Below are 19,867 nucleotides of genomic sequence, written 5' to 3' on the forward strand. Positions count from 1 at the left end.
GCGCAGAACCGATCACCGGTGATCAGCGCGAGATGCATGCCGGTTAGAAATGTGTCCGAGTGCGGTCCGCCTTGCTCTGATGTCATGCCGACGTATGTCAAAAAACTCTCGCGAGCGCAAGGCGCACGTGTCGGACTCTGCAGTCGCGCGCAGTTGCTCTCCACCGACTGCGCTGATCAAAAGCATGATGGGAAACGACTTGCTGACGACACAGCTTAATGCTCATTGGTTTAAACAACCGTGATGTATTGTTCTCTTTTAAAATGTTTGATTTTAAAACTCTGATATCATGTTTTATGTGTATAAATTATTTGAGAATATTCCCAAACTCTCTGACAGTGTGATCTATATGATGTAATAAAAAAAAAAAAAAAAAAAAATAGAAACACATATCTGTATTAAAGAAAAAATTATTGATAAACACGTAGGCCTATTTAAAATGGAATTAAATAAGTACTTTGGGTGTCTTGTTCATTATATTTATTTTCATATTCAAGCAACAAAACTTCAATTACATCCAGTTTATTAGCAACACCGTGCACGAGCGTGAATCCCGCGATATCCGCCTTTGATCTCACAGGTGTCAGATCCACTGCGAGAAGCGAGATCTGTCCGGCTTGCCTGCGCTTTCTTCACTCCTCCTCTCACTGCAGCCGCCTACTCTCACCTACATTTCAGGCGAGGCAAGGCGCATCTCAAACAAGCCTTATGTGTTTAGTCCAGTTTTGCGTTCCTGTTTCCCCCTGTCTTTTGTGATTTTGGTTCAGTCCTGTTAGTTTTCCCGCTCTGTCTGATTAGTAATTCGCTCTGTGCACGAGAAAAATGCTAACTTCCGGCTTGAGGGTGGAAATTGGGTACTTCGTTTCCGGTTGCCGTCTTGTTTACATCAGTGGACCGGCGTTAAGTTAGTTTAATCGTTCGCAATGGACCTAAAACATAAAAAAAACCGATTCACTTTTCAAAGGGCAGTCGGTGGTAATACCATAATTCCTCAAATAAAAGCTGGGGCCTTTATTTACCTAAACTGCAGAAGGTAACAGGCTTTTATTAGAGGCAGGCGCTTTATTTAAAAAAAATCTAAATCAAATTTCCGTCTGGGTTCCATGCTCCTCAAGACAATTTCGTTTTCATTAAAGTTGTTGAAAAGACCGTTACACTAGCAGCACTAAATTATATGTGTGTTACATCTATTGTCTACTACCATCTATTGGCTGTACGTTACGATGAACTTGAATGCATATTAGGGGATGTTTACACCTGGCCACTTCATGTGTTTTCTCAGATCGGAAAGCTCTCTGATTTATCAAAACAATTCTACTTAAATCTGCTCACAAATGCGTTTTCGCAAAACGGATATAAATCTTCAATTCCCACGCTATATGCGGATTTAATGGAGTGGACGTCACCGAAAGCAACAGATATGAGCTGCATTTGATAGATCAGCTCATTTCTAAATCAAAAGACCGCAATAAGCGAGAGCGGCAACAAGCCTGGTAAGATCATTTCGTTTCTTTACTTTTAATGATGAGGAGAATTGTCTGCGACTTACTTTCACTTTAATTTGCAATAGTTTGCACGTTGGCTTTATGGATAGATGCTCGGCTGCCGTGATGCGTGTTGCAGTAGCGTTGTCACATCTTGCTATAACATTACATAGCCTATAACACGCTCTCACACTTATTTTTTAGCGTTTTTGGGAGGAGTAAAATTTAGATACGTGGTTTCAACAATCAGATGCATTTGATTTACACTTGTGCAGTTTCGTCTGGAATCTCGTCTCAGATCTCCTCCTGAAGAAGTGGTTTGAGCGATCGGATTTAAATTGTCTCGAATGTGCTTCGGATGGCATTTATACATGGTCTTTTCACGATCAGATCACAGAACACGCATGAAGTGGACAGGTGTAACATCTCTTCAATGAAAGTCATTTAGGAGATTATCCACACTAATTTTCCCCCGGCCTTTATTTGTCCGCGTTGATCACGCACCCGGCCATTATCAGAGGCCCGGCGTTTATTTGAATACCGGTTTTTATTTGAGGAATTACGGTAACCAGGCGCTGCTGCATTGTGAAAAGTAAACAATGTTTAACGTTACTTCTACGTCGTCCATCAGGCTACCGGAAACTAGACACCCCCTATCGGTTTCGCAGCCGGAAGTAGCATATGCTAACGTGCACATAGTCTATTCCCTTCACCTGTGTTCTGTTAATTATCCCATTAGTCCCTGTTCATTTAAGCCCTGTGTTTTCCCTCAGTGTTTGTTGATCGTCGTCTTTGTATGGTTGTGTGATTTGAGGTCCTGGAGTTTTCATTTGTTTCTGTTAAGTTTAGTTTGTAATTAAAGCAACTATACTTAGTGATGGCAAGATGAGGCTTCCTGAACCACTGAGACCTCGCAGCCCATTGGTTCACCCAAAGGTTCATACTCGAAGCTTCATTCAACATTGCTCACTAGTGACACCTAGCTATTGTGCAAAGAAATTGCAGGCAAATTAATTCATTGTGAACCAATGACCCGCCCCCCTCCCGCAATGTTTTCTTTATTTATCTTCTTCTCACTGATAATGTCTCTGTAACCTTTCATAAAGATATCTGTGCAGACATTTGTCCATTGCCTGGGTATGAAATAAAACGTGTATCTTTCTCTGTCTGCATTTACTTGTACAGAGACAACTGTCACACACACAGTTAATTAATTATTCCAAAAAATATTGGATAGGGACAGTATGAACAAAAGTGACTGTGTTGAGTGCAGTGCTTATGGTGGAGGGACTCGAGGGAGTGTAATAAAGTAAACTGCAGTAAACACCACAGTTTGGGGTGGATGACGGAAGGATTGCAATAGATTTTTATTGAGAAAATGATTTTTTTGAAGTGTTGGGGTCTAGACAATTCCTCTTCTTGGTCAAAACCTCACCAGCCTTGGAAAAATATCCTTTCACAAGGAACAGAGGATGCAGGGGAACATAAAATGTCAGTGCCAGCGGGTATAAATGAAGATACTGATGCTTCTGTTGAGCCCAGACAGGGGAGGATCTCCTCTTTCTTGCTGGCTCCATTACCATGAAAAAGGAAGATGTCATAAAAAGCAAACAAATCCAAAAGGGCAATCCAAATTAAAAAGCAGTCCAGTCCAGATCCAAAAATCTAAGCTACCAAAAATCCAAAGCAATCCAAATAATCTTATCTAATTAATATAACAAGACTATAATATAGCTACTATAATTAATAATAACAATTATTAATTATTATTAATAACTATTCTAACCTGATATAATGTAATAATATACAGCCCTAACACATATATGACACAATAACGGCAATTAGAGTTCTGTAACTCTCTGACTCTACTACAACCCACAAGGTGGCGCGAGTTTCGAACCCCCTTTATCCAGAAGCGACACTCAGACCGAACCGATGACGTATCCACACAAACCGAGGCCTCGTTTGTCATTAGTCACGTGATTTTCACGTTAACAACACAAGCCTCGAATCGCGGCTTCATCTGGCACGCCCATTTTTTCTCGACACAAGCTCCGACGCCTCGGTTCAAATGTCACATCACTAAATATACTGCAGTGCCCGTGTCCTCGTGTTCAGTATCCTGCAACAACCTGACAGACAGGTTGAACTTCATCCGCTGGCGAAGGAAGTACATTGCTTTTTGACAATGGAGTCTATGGGGAACTCCTACTTCCGGTCCTGAAAGACTCTTGCTGTTCATGATGGTGAGTGGGAATGATGTTGTGGCGTTTCTCCTGAAGTCCACGATCATCTCCACTGTTTTAGTTCACCCAAAAATTAATATTACCCCGTAATTTACTCAAGTTTAAAACATCCCAGGTGTATATGACATTATTCTTTCAGACGAATACAATCAGTTATATTAAAAAAATGTCCTGGCTCTTCCAAGATTTGCTATTTTTATGCTTTAGTGAAGTGAAAAAGTTACATCCAGCACCTTTAAACTCAGATCTTGAAGAATGTGCAGTCCTGTGGCTCTCTCTAGTGCACAACATTAGTGGGTTATGAATCACATTGATATTTATGGCTGATTCTTTTTAATGATTAGAAATTTTCTAATGACTTTTTTTTACTAATAACATACCCACATTAAAGGGATATTCCACTTTTTTTGGAAATAAGCTCATTTTACAACTCCCCCAGAGTTAAACAGTTGGGTTTTACCGTTTTCGAATCCATTCAGCCGATTTTCTGATATTTAGAAGAATATCAGTAACCAGACAGTTTCTGGTCCCATTGACTTCCATAGTATATATTTTTTCCTCCTATGGAAGTCAATGGGACCAAAACTGTCTGGTTACTGATATTCTTTTAAATATCAGAAAATCGGCTGAATGGATTCGAAAACGGTAAAACCCAACTGTTTAACTCTGGGGGAGTTGTAAAATGAGCTTATTTCCAAAAAAAGTGGAACATCCTTAAAGCTCAAATTCACTAATCCTTGGTACCTTATTTAATGCTTTAACAGTTGAAATATAAACTTGAACTCTAAACATCCCAGTTTAAAAAAATACTTTTTTGTGTGATCATGTTGATACATTTTGTACATTTATTAGACAAAATATTTTTAGAACATACAGACATGAAAACGTGTTGATTTTGAAAGTATGCATGTTAAAATAATGTATCAATTTAGGCTATATGTTGAATAAATAAAAACAGTAGAATAATCAATATTAACAATTTAAACGAAGCTAAAAGTTGGACTAAAAATGCAATTTAATGATGTTTGAGTCTGAAATCAAACAAAAGTTTAGACGTCAACCCAATTTACATTTTCAACCAAACTTTGACGTCTAAATGACGAAGTCCACGTCCAATAACATTTCTAGCTGGGGTGAGCTCATATTGTGGCCATAATACGAGCACGCAGTAGCTGTGTCCCAATATGAAGGCTGCATCTTTCGAAGGCTGCGACTTCGCCAAGCAACGGTGGAAAAGTCCCGTGTAAATGTTACTCCCGCTCGTCATCGGCAGCTGTCAGTCACAGTTGCTAGGCGACAAGAACAGTCCGTAGGCTAGACCGGTCTGAGCGCTTCAGATGCACACTTTGATATGGGACGCAGCTGTAGTTACCAACAATTTGTTAATATTGTGACAATAGGCCTACATTTTGTTACAAAATAAATCTGGCCTTTTATTTGTAAAAAAACAACAACAAAAAAACAGATTTGCTCCAAACTCACCAGTATTTTATTGTAATATTCAGGCATCTCTATTTCCTCTGGGTGTTTCGAGTCCTTCCTCCCTGCAAAATAAAAGCATTGCCTGACCTCTCGTGTGTGTTTATCATGACTGCAGATGTTCAGTGTGTGTGTTTATCATGACTGCAGATGTTCAGTGTGTGTGTTTATCATGACTGCAGATGTTCAGTGTGTGTGTTTATCATGACTGCAGATGTTCAGTGTGTGTGTTTATCATGACTGCAGATGTTCAGTGTGTGTGTTTATCATGACTGCAGATGTTCAGTGTGTGTGTTTATCATGACTGCAGATGTTCAGTGTGTGTGTTTATCATGACTGCAGATGTTCAGTGTGTGTGTTTATCATGACTGCAGATGTTCAGTGTGTGTGTTTATCATGACTGCAGATGTTCAGTGTGTGTGTTTATCATGACTGCAGATGTTCAGTGTGTGTGTTTATCATGATTGCAGATGTTCAGTGTGTGTGTTAGTGTGTGTGTTTATCATGACTGCAGATGTTCAGTGTGTGTGTTTATCATGACTGCAGATGTTCAGTGTGTGTGTTTATCATGACTGCAGATGTTCAGTGTGTGTGTTTATCATGATCTGCAGATGTTCAGTGTGTGTGTTTATCATGACTGCAGATGTTCAGTGTGTGTGTTTATCATGACTGCAGATGTTCAGTGTGTGTGTTTATCATGACTGCAGATGTTCAGTGTGTGTGTTTATCATGACTGCAGATGTTCAGTGTGTGTGTTTATCATGACTGCAGATGTTCAGTGTGTGTGTTTATCATGACTGCAGATGTTCAGTGTGTGTGTTTATCATGACTGCAGATGTTCAGTGTGTGTGTTTATCATGACTGCAGATGTTCAGTGTGTGTGTTTATCATGACTGCAGATGTTCAGTGTGTGTGTTTATCATGACTGCAGATGTTCAGTGTGTGTGTTTATCATGACTGCAGATGTTCAGTGTGTGTGTTTATCATGACTGCAGATGTTCAGTGTGTGTGTTTATCATGACTGCAGATGTTCAGTGTGTGTGTTTATCATGACTGCAGATGTTCAGTGTGTGTGTTTATCATGACTGCAGATGTTCAGTGTGTGTGTTTATCATGACTGCAGATGTTCAGTGTGTGTGTGTTTATCATGACTGCAGATGTTCAGTGTGTGTGTTTATCATGACTGCAGATGTTCAGTGTGTGTGTTTATCATGACTGCAGATGTTCAGTGTGTGTGTTTATCATGACTGCAGATGTTCAGTGTGTGTGTTTATCATGACTGCAGATGTTCAGTGTGTGTGTTTATCATGACTGCAGATGTTCAGTGTGTGTGTTTATCATGACTGCAGATGTTCAGTGTGTGTGTTTATCATGACTGCAGATGTTCAGTGTGTGTGTTTATCATGACTGCAGATGTTCAGTGTGTGTGTTTATCATGACTGCAGATGTTCAGTGTGTGTGTTTATCATGACTGCAGATGTTCAGTGTGTGTGTTTATCATGACTGCAGATGTTCAGTGTGTGTGTTTATCATGACTGCAGATGTTCAGTGTGTGTGTTTATCATGACTGCAGATGTTCAGTGTGTGTGTTTATCATGACTGCAGATGTTCAGTGTGTGTGTTTATCATGACTGCAGATGTTCAGTGTGTGTGTTTATCATGACTGCAGATGTTCAGTGTGTGTGTTTATCATGACTGCAGATGTTCAGTGTGTGTGTTTATCATGACTGCAGATGTTCAGTGTGTGTGTTTATCATGACTGCAGATGTTCAGTGTGTGTGTTTATCATGACCAGATGTTCAGTGTGTGTGTTTATCATGACTGCAGATGTTCAGTGTGTGTGTTTATCATGACTGCAGATGTTCAGTGTGTGTGTTTATCATGACTGCAGATGTTCAGTGTGTGTGTTTATCATGACTGCAGATGTTCAGTGTGTGTGTTTATCATGACTGCAGATGTTCAGTGTGTGTGTTTATCATGACTGCAGATGTTCAGTGTGTGTGTTTATCATGACTGCAGATGTTCAGTGTGTGTGTTTATCATGACTGCAGATGTTCAGTGTGTGTGTTTATCATGACTGCAGATGTTCAGTGTGTGTGTTTATCATGACTGCAGATGTTCAGTGTGTGTGTGTTTATCATGACTGCAGATGTTCAGTGTGTGTGTTTATCATGACTGCAGATGTTCAGTGTGTGTGTTTATCATGACTGCAGATGTTCAGTGTGTGTGTTTATCATGACTGCAGATGTTCAGTGTGTGTGTTTATCATGACTGCAGATGTTCAGTGTGTGTGTTTATCATGACTGCAGATGTTCAGTGTGTGTGTTTATCATGACTGCAGATGTTCAGTGTGTGTGTTTATCATGACTGCAGATGTTCAGTGTGTGTGTTTATCATGACTGCAGATGTTCAGTGTGTGTGTTTATCATGACTGCAGATGTTCAGTGTGTGTGTTTATCATGACTGCAGATGTTCAGTGTGTGTGTTTATCATGACTGCAGATGTTCAGTGTGTGTGTTTATCATGACTGCAGATGTTCAGTGTGTGTGTTTATCATGACTGCAGATGTTCAGTGTGTGTGTTTATCATGACTGCAGATGTTCAGTGTGTGTGTTTATCATGACTGCAGATGTTCAGTGTGTGTGTTTATCATGACTGCAGATGTTCAGTGTGTGTGTTTATCATGACTGCAGATGTTCAGTGTGTGTGTGTTTATCATGACTGCAGATGTTCAGTGTGTGTGTTTATCATGACTGCAGATGTTCAGTGTGTGTGTGTTTATCATGACTGCAGATGTTCAGTGTGTGTGTTTATCATGACTGCAGATGTTCAGTGTGTGTGTGTTTATCATGACTGCAGATGTTCAGTGTGTGTGTTTATCATGACTGCAGATGTTCAGTGTGTGTGTGTTTATCATGACTGCAGATGTTCAGTGTGTGTGTTTATCATGACTGCAGATGTTCAGTGTGTGTGTGTTTATCATGACTGCAGATGTTCAGTGTGTGTGTTTATCATGACTGCAGATGTTCAGTGTGTGTGTGTTTATCATGACTGCAGATGTTCAGTGTGTGTGTTTATCATGACTGCAGATGTTCAGTGTGTGTGTTTATCATGACTGCAGATGTTCAGTGTGTGTGTGTGTTTATCATGACTGCAGATGTTCAGTGTGTGTTTATCATGACTGCAGATGTTCAGTGTGTGTGTTTATCATGACTGCAGATGTTCAGTGTGTGTGTTTATCATGACTGCAGATGTTCAGTGTGTGTGTTTATCATGACTGCAGATGTTCAGTGTGTGTGTTTATCATGACTGCAGATGTTCAGTGTGTGTGTTTATCATGACTGCAGATGTTCAGTGTGTGTGTGTTTATCATGACTGCAGATGTTCAGTGTGTGTGTTTATCATGACTGCAGATGTTCAGTGTGTGTGTGTTTATCATGACTGCAGATGTTCAGTGTGTGTGTGTTTATCATGACTGCAGATGTTCAGTGTGTGTGTTTATCATGACTGCAGATGTTCAGTGTGTGTGTTTATCGTGACTGCAGATGTTCAGTGTGTGTGTTTATCATGACTGCAGATGTTCAGTGTGTGTGTTTATCATGACTGCAGATGTTCAGTGTGTGTGTTTATCATGACTGCAGATGTTCAGTGTGTGTGTGTTTATCATGACTGCAGATGTTCAGTGTGTGTGTTTATCATGACTGCAGATGTTCAGTGTGTGTGTGTTTATCATGATTGCAGATGTTCAGTGTGTGTGTTTATCATGACTGCAGATGTTCAGTGTGTGTGTTTATCATGACTGCAGATGTTCAGTGTGTGTGTGTTTATCATGACTGCAGATGTTCAGTGTGTGTGTGTTTATCATGACTGCAGATGTTCAGTGTGTGTGTTTATCATGACTGCAGATGTTCAGTGTGTGTGTTTATCATGACTGCAGATGTTCAGTGTGTGTGTTTATCATGACTGCAGATGTTCAGTGTGTGTGTTTATCATGACTGCAGATGTTCAGTGTGTGTGTGTTTATCATGATTGCAGATGTTCAGTGTGTGTGTTTATCATGACTGCAGATGTTCAGTGTGTGTGTTTATCATGACTGCAGATGTTCAGTGTGTGTTTATCATGACTGCAGATGTTCAGTGTGTGTGTTTATCATGACTGCAGATGTTCAGTGTGTGTGTGTTTATCATGACTGCAGATGTTCAGTGTGTGTGTTTATCATGACTGCAGATGTTCAGTGCGTGTGTTTATCATGACTGCAGATGTTCAGTGTGTGTGTTTATCATGATTGCAGATGTTCAGTGCGTGTGTTTATCATGACTGCAGATGTTCAGTGTGTGTGTTTATCATGACTGCAGATGTTCAGTGTGTGTGTTTATTATGACTGCAGATGTTCAGTGTGTGTGTTTATCATGACTGCAGATGTTCAGTGTGTGTGTTTATCATGACTGCAGATGTTCAGCGTGTGTGTTTATCATGACTGCAGATGTTCAGTGTGTGTGTTTATCATGACTGCAGATGTTCAGTGTGTGTGTTTATCATGACTGCAGATGTTCAGTGTGTGTGTTTATCATGACTGCAGATGTTCAGTGTGTGTGTTTATCATGACTGCAGATGTTCAGCGTGTGTGTTTATCATGACTGCAGATGTTCAGTGTGTGTGTTTATCATGACTGCAGATGTTCAGTGTGTGTGTTTATCATGACTGCAGATGTTCAGTGTGTGTGTTTATCATGACTGCAGATGTTCAGTGTGTGTGTTTATCATGATTGCAGATGTTCAGATCAGATGAGTGTGAATCTTCAGATTGTGTGCGGCTCAAACTCACCAGCTCTTCTTGCACAGATGATCTGAAGAAGAATCACAGTAGGAGCAGCAAACACTGCGATCTCAACAATACTCACAATCACTGCAGGAAACATGAGAGGAAGAAGAGAAACTGTACATGACTGAAGTCAAGGGTCTTCATCTATCAACAGTTATTGATGAAGCATTTACAGACTGACTGATAGTGTAATGTTATAAAGCTGTCAGTATAAATGAACGTGTCGTACCTCTGTATAATAATAATCCTGATGCTGGATCTGTGGATCACGTCTGTTAGTTCAACACATCATCAACACATAATGCCACATCTACACAACATCATCAACACATAATACTGGAGCTTCACATCACAGAAATGAGGAATATGTGCACGAGTCTGTCATCATTATCTTCTTACTTCAATCTCAAGCCGTCAGGAGGAGAACGACTATCGCCATTGACCAAAAATAATCTATTTGATGCTTTATTCATTCACAGATATTCATGTTAAGTGAGGTTCTAGTACTCTTGCATTTCTAAGTTTGCAGAAACATTGAGATGAGGAATATCTATTTATTGACGGCATCTAAAACATATAATGTTTCCTGTATGAAAACATTCAAATGCACAAATATTGAGGAATCCTTCGAGGTTGATGTGTGTGCCAGCGATCATGTGATCATGAACCTTGTGTAGAAGCTGCTGCTGTAGTTCGGCTTGATGTCTTCTCAGAGTTTGATCTGCTGACTGGAGTCAGTGTTGTTGAAGAGACTGGAGCTGCAGAAGATGAATGTTCAGACGCATCACCTGTAGGACATTAACATCATATCTTCACATTGTGAAGTCATCAGAAAGAGTAGAGCCAGTCTGTGAAAGTTTTCACAAATCTGTCTTCTAACAGTGTTTTCTCTCCTGAATACTTGACAGTGTATCTGACTGAGGTCTTGAGTTGATTTCTGTAAGTAAGCTGACATCTCCACTCTCTGTTGTCATCTTCATTCAGGAGTGTTGTAGTCAGAGTGATGATGATACAGCGATATTGATCTGATGATGATAATATCTGATATCTGGAGTCTGTCTTCAGATCAACACCAGCCTGATTCACCCACAACAGCTCAACTCCCCCAGAACGAACCCAATAATCACAGGAGAATCCAGCATATGAATACAACTGACAGGAGAGAGTCACAGAGCGGCCTGGACTGATCTCAGTCTGTGAGGATGATGATGATGATGATGATGATGATGATGGAGACACTGAAACTGAACACAAGACACAAATCACAGACTCTTCAATCATCATCTGAGTTTAATAAAGAATCTGCCCTTTTTAAATTGACCACATAATCATAAACTTACCATGAAGAACATGCAGATAAACACGTGCATCAGTTCCATGTTTCTGTCCGTTCACATATTGTTGGCAGCTGTATAATCCATAATCTTCTTCTGTGACGTTCTTGATGTTCAGAGAGCAGTCAGACTCCAGACTCAGTCTCTCATGTCTCTCTGTGTCTTTCTTCTTTATCCCTCCAGTAATCAGTGCAACTGTCCCTGAGTGTCTGAATCTGTTATAGATCCATGTAGTTGATGTGCAGTCAGAAAGAGCTTTATTACAGGACAGACGGACATTTCCACCAGAACTGATGAACACATGATCCTCATCCACTCCACTGGTGCCTGAAACACAGTAGATCTCAGTGATCATTATGATATATATTAATAAATTAAACCATAAACCATACCAGCATAACAAGCAGAAGATTCAAATCATACAGTCTTTTTCCGGTAACATTTCACAATAAGGGTATATGAATAATCATGTACTAATACCTGAATTAATACTTAATTCAACATGAACTAGAAAAAGTTCGTCGAGACAAACTTTATGTTGGCTTGTGAAAGTTTGGACCAGAAAGTTTGAAGAAGTTTAAAGTAGTTTGAAGTTTATATTAGTTTATAGAGTAAAATTTTAAAGTAGTTTAAAGTTTAAATTATTTTAAAGTTTGAATTTTAAAGTAGTTTAAAGTTTAAATTAGTTTAAAGTGTAAATTAGTTTAAAGTAGTTTAGTTTAAAGTTTTGAATAGTTTAAAGTTTAAAGTAGTTTAAAGTTTAAAGTATAGTTTGAAGTAATTTAAAGTTGCTAGGGTGTTTCTAGTGGGTTGCTATGGTATTTTGGGTGGTTGCTATGGTGTTCTGGGTGGTTGATAGGCGGATGCTAGGGTGCTCAGGGTGGTTGCTAAAGTATTTTGAGTGGTTGCTAAGTGGTTGCTAAGGTGTTTTGAGTGGTTGCTAGGGTACTATGGGTGGTTGATAGAGGGTTGCTAGGGTGTTCTAAGCTATTTTGAGGGGTTGCTATGGTGTTCTGGGTGGTTGCTATGGTGTTCTATGGTATTTTGGGTGGTTGCTATGGTGTTCTGTGTGGTTGCTAGGCGGCTGCTAGGGTGTCCTAAGGTATTTTTGGTGGTTGCTAGTGTGTTCTGGGTGGTTGCTATGGTGTTCAAAAGTATTTTGAGTGGTTGATAGGCGGTTCTGGGTGGTTGTTAGGCAGTTGCTAGGGTGTTCTGGGTGGTTGCTATGGTGTTGTTAGGGTGTTCTAGGGTATATTGGGTGGTTGCCAGGGTGTTCAAAAGTATTTTGAACACCCTAGCAACCCACTTAATACACTTAAAGTATATTAAGTGTATGTTTATAAGTGTATGAATTCATGAGTTCATAAGTGTATGAGTTTTTGGAGTTTAGAGTTTATAAGTTTAGAGTTTATAAGTTTAAATGAGTTTATTCATTTATGAGTTTAATAGTCCATAAGTGTATGAATTCATGAGTTTATAAGTGTATGAGTTTTGGAGTTTATAAGTTTAGAGTTTATTAATTTATTATGAGATTAAGAGTTGATAAGTGTATATAGATAGATAGATAAGTGTCATAGATAGATGAGTTTATTAGTTTAAATGAGTCTCAATGGCTCATAGTGTATAGCCTAGTTGCATAACAACGGAAATAGTATTTCCGGTTTGTCTGTGGTGAGCTGGATCACTTCCGGTCACTGCTTCCGTCAATGGCACTCGCTTACTTAACCGACCGTTCAGCATAGTGTAAAAAAAACACACGAGTCTTTTTGGTATTAAAACAGGTGTTGTACCGAATTCCGACTCGCAGACAAATCACACGCCCCTTCGCGTGCACGCGCCTCTCACATAAATACGCGCTGAAGCGAGTTTGAATGCACTTCCTTTGCCGTATGCGTTTATCGATTAATTTTTCTCACAGCAAGCACCCAGATCCTGCATGAAAGCTTTGTCTACACTTACATAAATTAACAGAAAGTGAACTAGTGTGGATAAAAGATGCAAACAAACAAAAACGTATGGCAGATCGATTAAAACTATAAACTATAAACTGTAAAGCTACCATAATAAAGCTACCAGATGTCAAAACATAACTGTTAATTTCACATAATTTAACTGAACGTAACTTTTGTGTGTTAAACACGATGTGGTTCATGGGAAAATATTGTATTACTCTCCCCATTGCACAAGAATGTCATTAAAAATAATAATATTTAACCTTTTTCATGAAGATAGGCTTTAGTTCATAAAATACATGTCTGTATATTGTATATAATCGACTATAGCCTGAGGCAAATACCTGTTTTTATGTTTGTTTGTTTTTTGCTTAATTGCATCTTAAAAATAGAAATTATAATTGATAATTATAATTTTAATAATGTGATCATTGACTAAAGCTAAGGATAAATAAAGCTAAGGATGTAAAGAAACCTTAGACATTTTTTTTTTCATTATAGTTATTTTCCGGCACATTAGGACCACAAAAAAACATTATTTATTTCATTCATTCTTTCAATTTCACATCTTGCATCCTAGCAGGGAACGTTCTCAGAACTTTGGCTAACATTCCCTACAAGTTTGGTTTAAACTTGTAAAGCCCTACGAGGGTACTGTTTTAAAGAAAACATTTGAATGTAATGTTTTAAGGATGTTTTAACTGCAACATTTTGAGGATGTTTTGGGAATGTTGTTGAGATCACAGATTATACAATGTTCTTTTTGGGAACAAAAATAAAACTACCCGCTGAAAACATTAGAACAGAACAAACAAAATTCTAGCTGGGATTATGGATATAGGCCTACAATTAAAATAGCTGGAGCAATTGTTTTGCGTTCAGGTGCCCTTAAAAACTGCTGCCATATTACAAAAAAAATAAAGATTGAGTGCATGCATAATAATTTGTTTATGAACTAAAGCCTATCTTCATGAAAAAGGTTAAATATTATTATTTTTAATGACATTCTTGTGCAATGGGGAGAGTGATACAATATTGTCCTATGAACCACATCGTGTTTAACACACAAAAGTTACGTTCAGTTAAATTATGTGAAATTACCAGTTATGTTTTGACAGCTGGTAGCTTTATTATGGTAGCTTTACCCGTCGAAGTTTATAGTTTTAATCGATCTGCCATACACTGTAAAAAAATTTTTCGTAAAATAACGGTAAAAAGTCTGGCAGCAAAGTTGCCAACCACTTACCGTCAAATTACAGTAAAAAAACTTAAATTATTTTACAGAAAAATGTTGTTTTTTGAAAACGGATATTTACCGTAAATATTTTCTGTATTTTTACAGTCAAACTGCTGTAGAAAAAAAATAAAATCTCATAAAAAAATGTCTGTTGAATGTTAAACGAATGTATAAATCTGTATAAAAACTTACAAATATTGCAGAAATACCTTAAAATTACATAATTAAAACAAAGACTTCTGTTTTAATACAGTATTATTTGGTATATTTTTAGGATAATCCAATCCATCTACAAGAACTCCTTGTCAAAGTAAAGACTTTTCTATGTAAAACACACAGAAAATGTTGTATAATTACCTTCAGATACCCTAATTTAAAGCCTAATACCAGTATATTGATCGATTTAAACTTTTATTTTATGTCATTATTCAATCTATTTACAGTAAATTCCTGTTAAATATTGGTTTTATCCTGTACAAAAAAACAAGATCTTGTGATATTAAGTTTCAGAAACATATTTTTAACAGTTATTGCTTTATTAAAACATTATTTGACAGTAATTACAGACACATCTCCAATAAATTTACAAGCTTTTACCATTAATGTATGCAGGTTTACTTTATATAAAGATTATTTGACAGTAATAACAAGCAACTCTCCAATATTTCTACATATTTGTACCATTTAAATACAGTGTGCTACTTTATATAAAGATTATTTGACAGTAATAACAAGCAACTCTCCAATATTTCTACATGTTTACCATTTAAATAAGGGGGTTTACTTTATATAAACATTATTTGACAATAATTACAGGCAACTCTCCAATATTTCTACATATTTGTACCTTTAATGTATGGGGCTTTACCTTCTATATACTTTTAACATCAATGTATGAGGTATACTTTGTATAAACATTGCTTTATACTAATTAAAATCAACTTTCCAATATATCAACATGACATTTACTCAATGTATGGGTTAACTTTATATACACATTAATAGACAGTAATTACAAGCATTACTCCAATATATGTAAAAATACACATGTTTATTTTATGTAAACAATATTTGATAGCAATTACAAGCAACTGGCCAATATATGTACATACTTTTTCCATTACGGCATGGGGTTTACTTTAAAATGCACATAGGCTAAAATGCACATAAAATACGGTCAAGTCCTTCAGTCAAAAAGTTCTTTGTTCTTAGTTCAGAAGCTAAGTTCTTTCCAGTAACAAACAAAGTTAATATATAATCAGTATTAATATACAGATGTGAATGTGCATGCTAAAAAAGTTCATTTGGCAGATTGATATTCACCCACGTCCTTTCAAAATTCCAACGATGGCTATGATCCTCTGTAGTGGCTCTCACCAGGCATTGTCCTGAAAAATAGATAAGATGTATCATGCTTGTAAAAATCGCCAGAGCAGAGCCATTAGGTTGCCCCCTAACAATAATTGCAGTTTGGAGCTTGAATGAAAATTGAACTGTATGCGTTGCGACGTTCGTCTGTTATAGGACAACTTAGTTGGAATAAACGAGCAGACACTGATTAGCTACTTGCTCTACGTTTATTTAAAATTAACAGCAAGACGACTAGAAGTGAATGTGCTTTCCATTAAATGAATCACACACAGTTAACAAATCCTTAAGAAAAAAAAAAACTTTGTGTGATTTATTTAAAACAAAACACGTTCATTGCACAGTAAACAAACCCTTAAAGGAGAACTCCGGCGCAAAATGAACCTTTGGTCTAATAACACATTGGTACCTAGTCAACCGTTCTCTGAGATTTGTTTTCCTGATAATCGATGTAAAGAGTTTTATCTCTAAAAACTGTTTAGCGTATAACGCTAGTAATGGGGGCATTTAATAAGTAAAAAGAAATCGCTAGTTAATACCACTAACAAGGCTCAAAATAGCCCCACACTAACACAGTAACATAATGAGGGTCCCTACATGCAAACCGAAGCATTGAGAACTTTGTAAGTGTACAGACCGTTTAATAAGAAGATAAAGATAAAGACAGTCCTTTTCGAGTATACAGACAGGAGCCATCTTTGGAAAACAGTCTCGACTAATCAAACCACGAACGCCATTCATTCAGTTCAGAAGTTCACTGAACTTCATACAGTTCAGCTCACTTAGCACGTCGTTCGTGGTTTGACTAGTCGAGACTGTTTTCCAAAGATGGCTCCTGTCTGTATACACGAAGTGGACTGTCTTCATAAAATATCTTCTTATTAAATGGTCTGTACACTTACAAAGTTCTCAATGCTTCGTTTTGCATGTAGGGACCCTCATTATGTTACTGTGTTAGTGTGGGGCTATTTTGAGCCTTGTTAGTGGTATTAACTAGCGATTTCTTTTTACTTATTAAATGCCCCCATTACTAGTGTTATACGCTAAACAGTTTTTAGAGATAAAACTCTTTACATTCGATTATCATGAAAACAAATCTCAGAGAACGGTTGACTAGGTACCAATGTTTTATTAGACCAAAGGTTCATTTTGCGCCGGAGTTCTCCTTTAACAAAAAAAAACTTTGCAATGAAGTCGTTCATCCTCGGATGCGGCGCCGTGCGCACTGTTACAAAAAACCCTGTGCACACAGCCAAGCGAAATGGGGTCTTGCGCACCCAACGCGTCATTTTTTTAAGGTGCGCGCGGACCATAGACAGTAAAAGAAACGGACGCGTCGAGTATAAACAAGGCTTTACTCCGTGTCAGCGCGCGCTCTGATCGGTAAACGTGCACAGACCTCTCCCGAATCATCTCCAGCACTCAGCCTCCGAAGCACCACTAACTCTACACCTCTGTTTCCCTCGTAAGCTGATAATAGTATTTAAACATTCTCTATGATAAAAAATTTTGTAAAAAATATTTGAATAACGGTTTTGGCGGTTATAGAGTTCTAATGACGGTGTTCAACTGTAACTGTTCTCACGGTTATATAATAACCTTCACACCCCTACTGTTACGTGTTTGCAAGAGGCAACAGTAACTTGTAAGATGTAACGTTAAGTTAACAGCTAACGTTATTAAATTAATGTTAGTCAACCAAAGGTATTTAACGTTAATGTTATGATGGCTGATGCATGTTTCACATTCAGGGCTAACGTTAATAACGGTTTAACTTTATTAGGACCAGCATAATGTTACATTTGCTAGACAGACTTTTATAAGGTTAATACATAATGTAACAAACGGCGAGTTTTAACGTTAGCCCTGCTGACTCGACAATGTTAACTTGCATATTAAAATTGTAAAATGTATAAAAGCTGCCGCACTTAACAAGCACATTTGACATTGTGAGGAAACATAAATATATATATATATATATTATGTATATGAAATTTATTTCAATTGTAAAAATGTTATCTTTGAGTAATGTCATCTTTGAGACTGTTAGTTGTTACATGATTAAAAATGTAAACATACACATAAAGCATGGCAATCAGTCAGAAATGTGTATCATAGAAAGGGAAGCACACACAAAAAATGCCAGTTGGTACACCAAAATCAAATAACCCTAACCCCATCAAATAATTTTACCTGCATCTGAGGGTCTTTCCCTTAATGTTTCCAGTGATTAAAGAAAGGACTGATGAAGGTGACACGAATCTCCCCTTTCAGTGCGCCACTTCAGCAGAAGAAAGACAAAAGGACAGAAAGTTACTCAGACTTTCCATCAGTAACAGTATGAAAATCACACTTAATACTATCCCAGTGTAGGTTTTCGAACAGTGGGTAAAATTGACTTACTGTAACGTTAGTTGGTGAATGGGTCTTTCTGTTGGGTGTTCTCCCCCGATAAACATCTTATTCCAATGCTTGATCTAAAAAATAAAGTACACAAATATCTTTTCAATATGTTATCAGTGTTTGAAGAGGTTATGTAAACATACTTCTAACGAATAAATGACGGTTTTATCACTTTACTCATTCCCACGCTTTTTTACCTCTCATGTTAACTTACCAACAACAAAACACAGCAATGTTAGATGGTACTAACACATTGAAATACGTGCTAATATCGCTACGTTAATAGTGAAGCAGTACAAAAACACACACAGAGATAACTTATTCATCTTATGAGGTTGCAGTAAGCCTATGACAGTTAAATTACCCGTGTCCCTAAACGTTAGACTGTTAAGGACTGAAAAATGTTTTCTTACCTGATATCGCCAACAGACCACGTACGACCCCTTCCTCTGTTCATATTCCAGCTTTTGTTCTTCATTGACATAGCAACTAAAATTCGCTCAGAATTTAAGAATTCAACAGGCAGATATAAAATAATCCAGGTCTGACCGAGTAATCAACAACGCAAACAGCAGCTGCTCACACCAACCGAGAGTAACGGACGTATTTTCAAACTTAAAATAGGCGCGCAGAGCCGCGCACATTCTCATTGGACAGTTTCCTGGAAGACAGACAGATTAACCATTCATGCTCAAAGTAAAACGGAGAAACAACCAATAACAATAGCAATAGTTTGCGCGAGTTGCAGTCTGTATTACTATTTAATTAATTGGTCAAATGACATGACAGTGTATGAATATGTAATAATGCAATGTAAACTGTTAGGCAAGCAGACAAAATTGGCAAGCATACAAAATTGTAAATTCACACAAAATCACATAAAGCAAAAGGTTTCTGCTGCACTGCTCTGTTGAGGGTGAAACTATTATTGTTAATGATAATACTTATATTTTAACATATACATTGAAGAACTGTTATGAAAATCAGAAAAATCATTAAATGCTAATGAATTATCATAATAATATGTTAAAAGGCAGATATTTATGTATGTTGTTGAAAACATTACGTTGTTTCAACGTACATATCTTGTAAAAAATTAAACGTTGATTTAGAAGTGTTTTTGTTAACCTTTTTCAACCATTTAGCATTAAACGTTGTTTCAACGACTGGCATTATTTCAATCATATTTCAACGTTGAAGGTCGGTCATGTGCCGGCTGGGTATATTAATCTACCTTTAGTGAAAGCTGAATGCCGATATCGTGGAAATGTTCCATACTTTATCCAGGCTCTCTACTGCTTCGCGCGAAGTTATGACGTATCCCCCTCCCAAAGTCAAACAATATCATTGGTCGAGATTGCCTCTGGCGTATGATTCGTCCAATGATTGTACAACATTCAATTATTTGAATCTGCGCGCACTTTCTTGATATCTAAAGCACAGAGACTAGAAAAACAATTAGGATGTTTGTTTACACGTTGTGTAATGTTTCAACCATTTTAATGTCTTCAATTCCTTCACCCCCAGTTTACCAAAGCTCAAG

General features: G+C 37.7%; 1 protein-coding gene across 1 annotated transcript in view; it reads right to left on the reverse strand.

The window, feature by feature from the left end:
• LOC130076435 (uncharacterized) overlaps nt 1–19,867 on the reverse strand; it is a gene marked incomplete at its 3' end in the record, with an annotated part of 53,567 nt that overhangs the window by 25,677 nt on the left and 8,023 nt on the right. Inside the window, exon 2 of the mRNA XM_056241511.1 lies at nt 11,371–11,691. Coding sequence (XP_056097486.1) covers nt 11,371–11,691 — 321 coding nt within the window. The remainder of the gene's footprint in view (nt 1–11,370; nt 11,692–19,867) is intronic.

Source organism: Rhinichthys klamathensis, unplaced genomic scaffold, assembly GCF_029890125.1.
Source record: "Rhinichthys klamathensis goyatoka isolate OS25496 unplaced genomic scaffold, OSU_Roscu_1.1 h1tg000651l_1, whole genome shotgun sequence".
Classification (NCBI taxonomy): domain Eukaryota; kingdom Metazoa; phylum Chordata; class Actinopteri; order Cypriniformes; family Leuciscidae; genus Rhinichthys; species Rhinichthys klamathensis.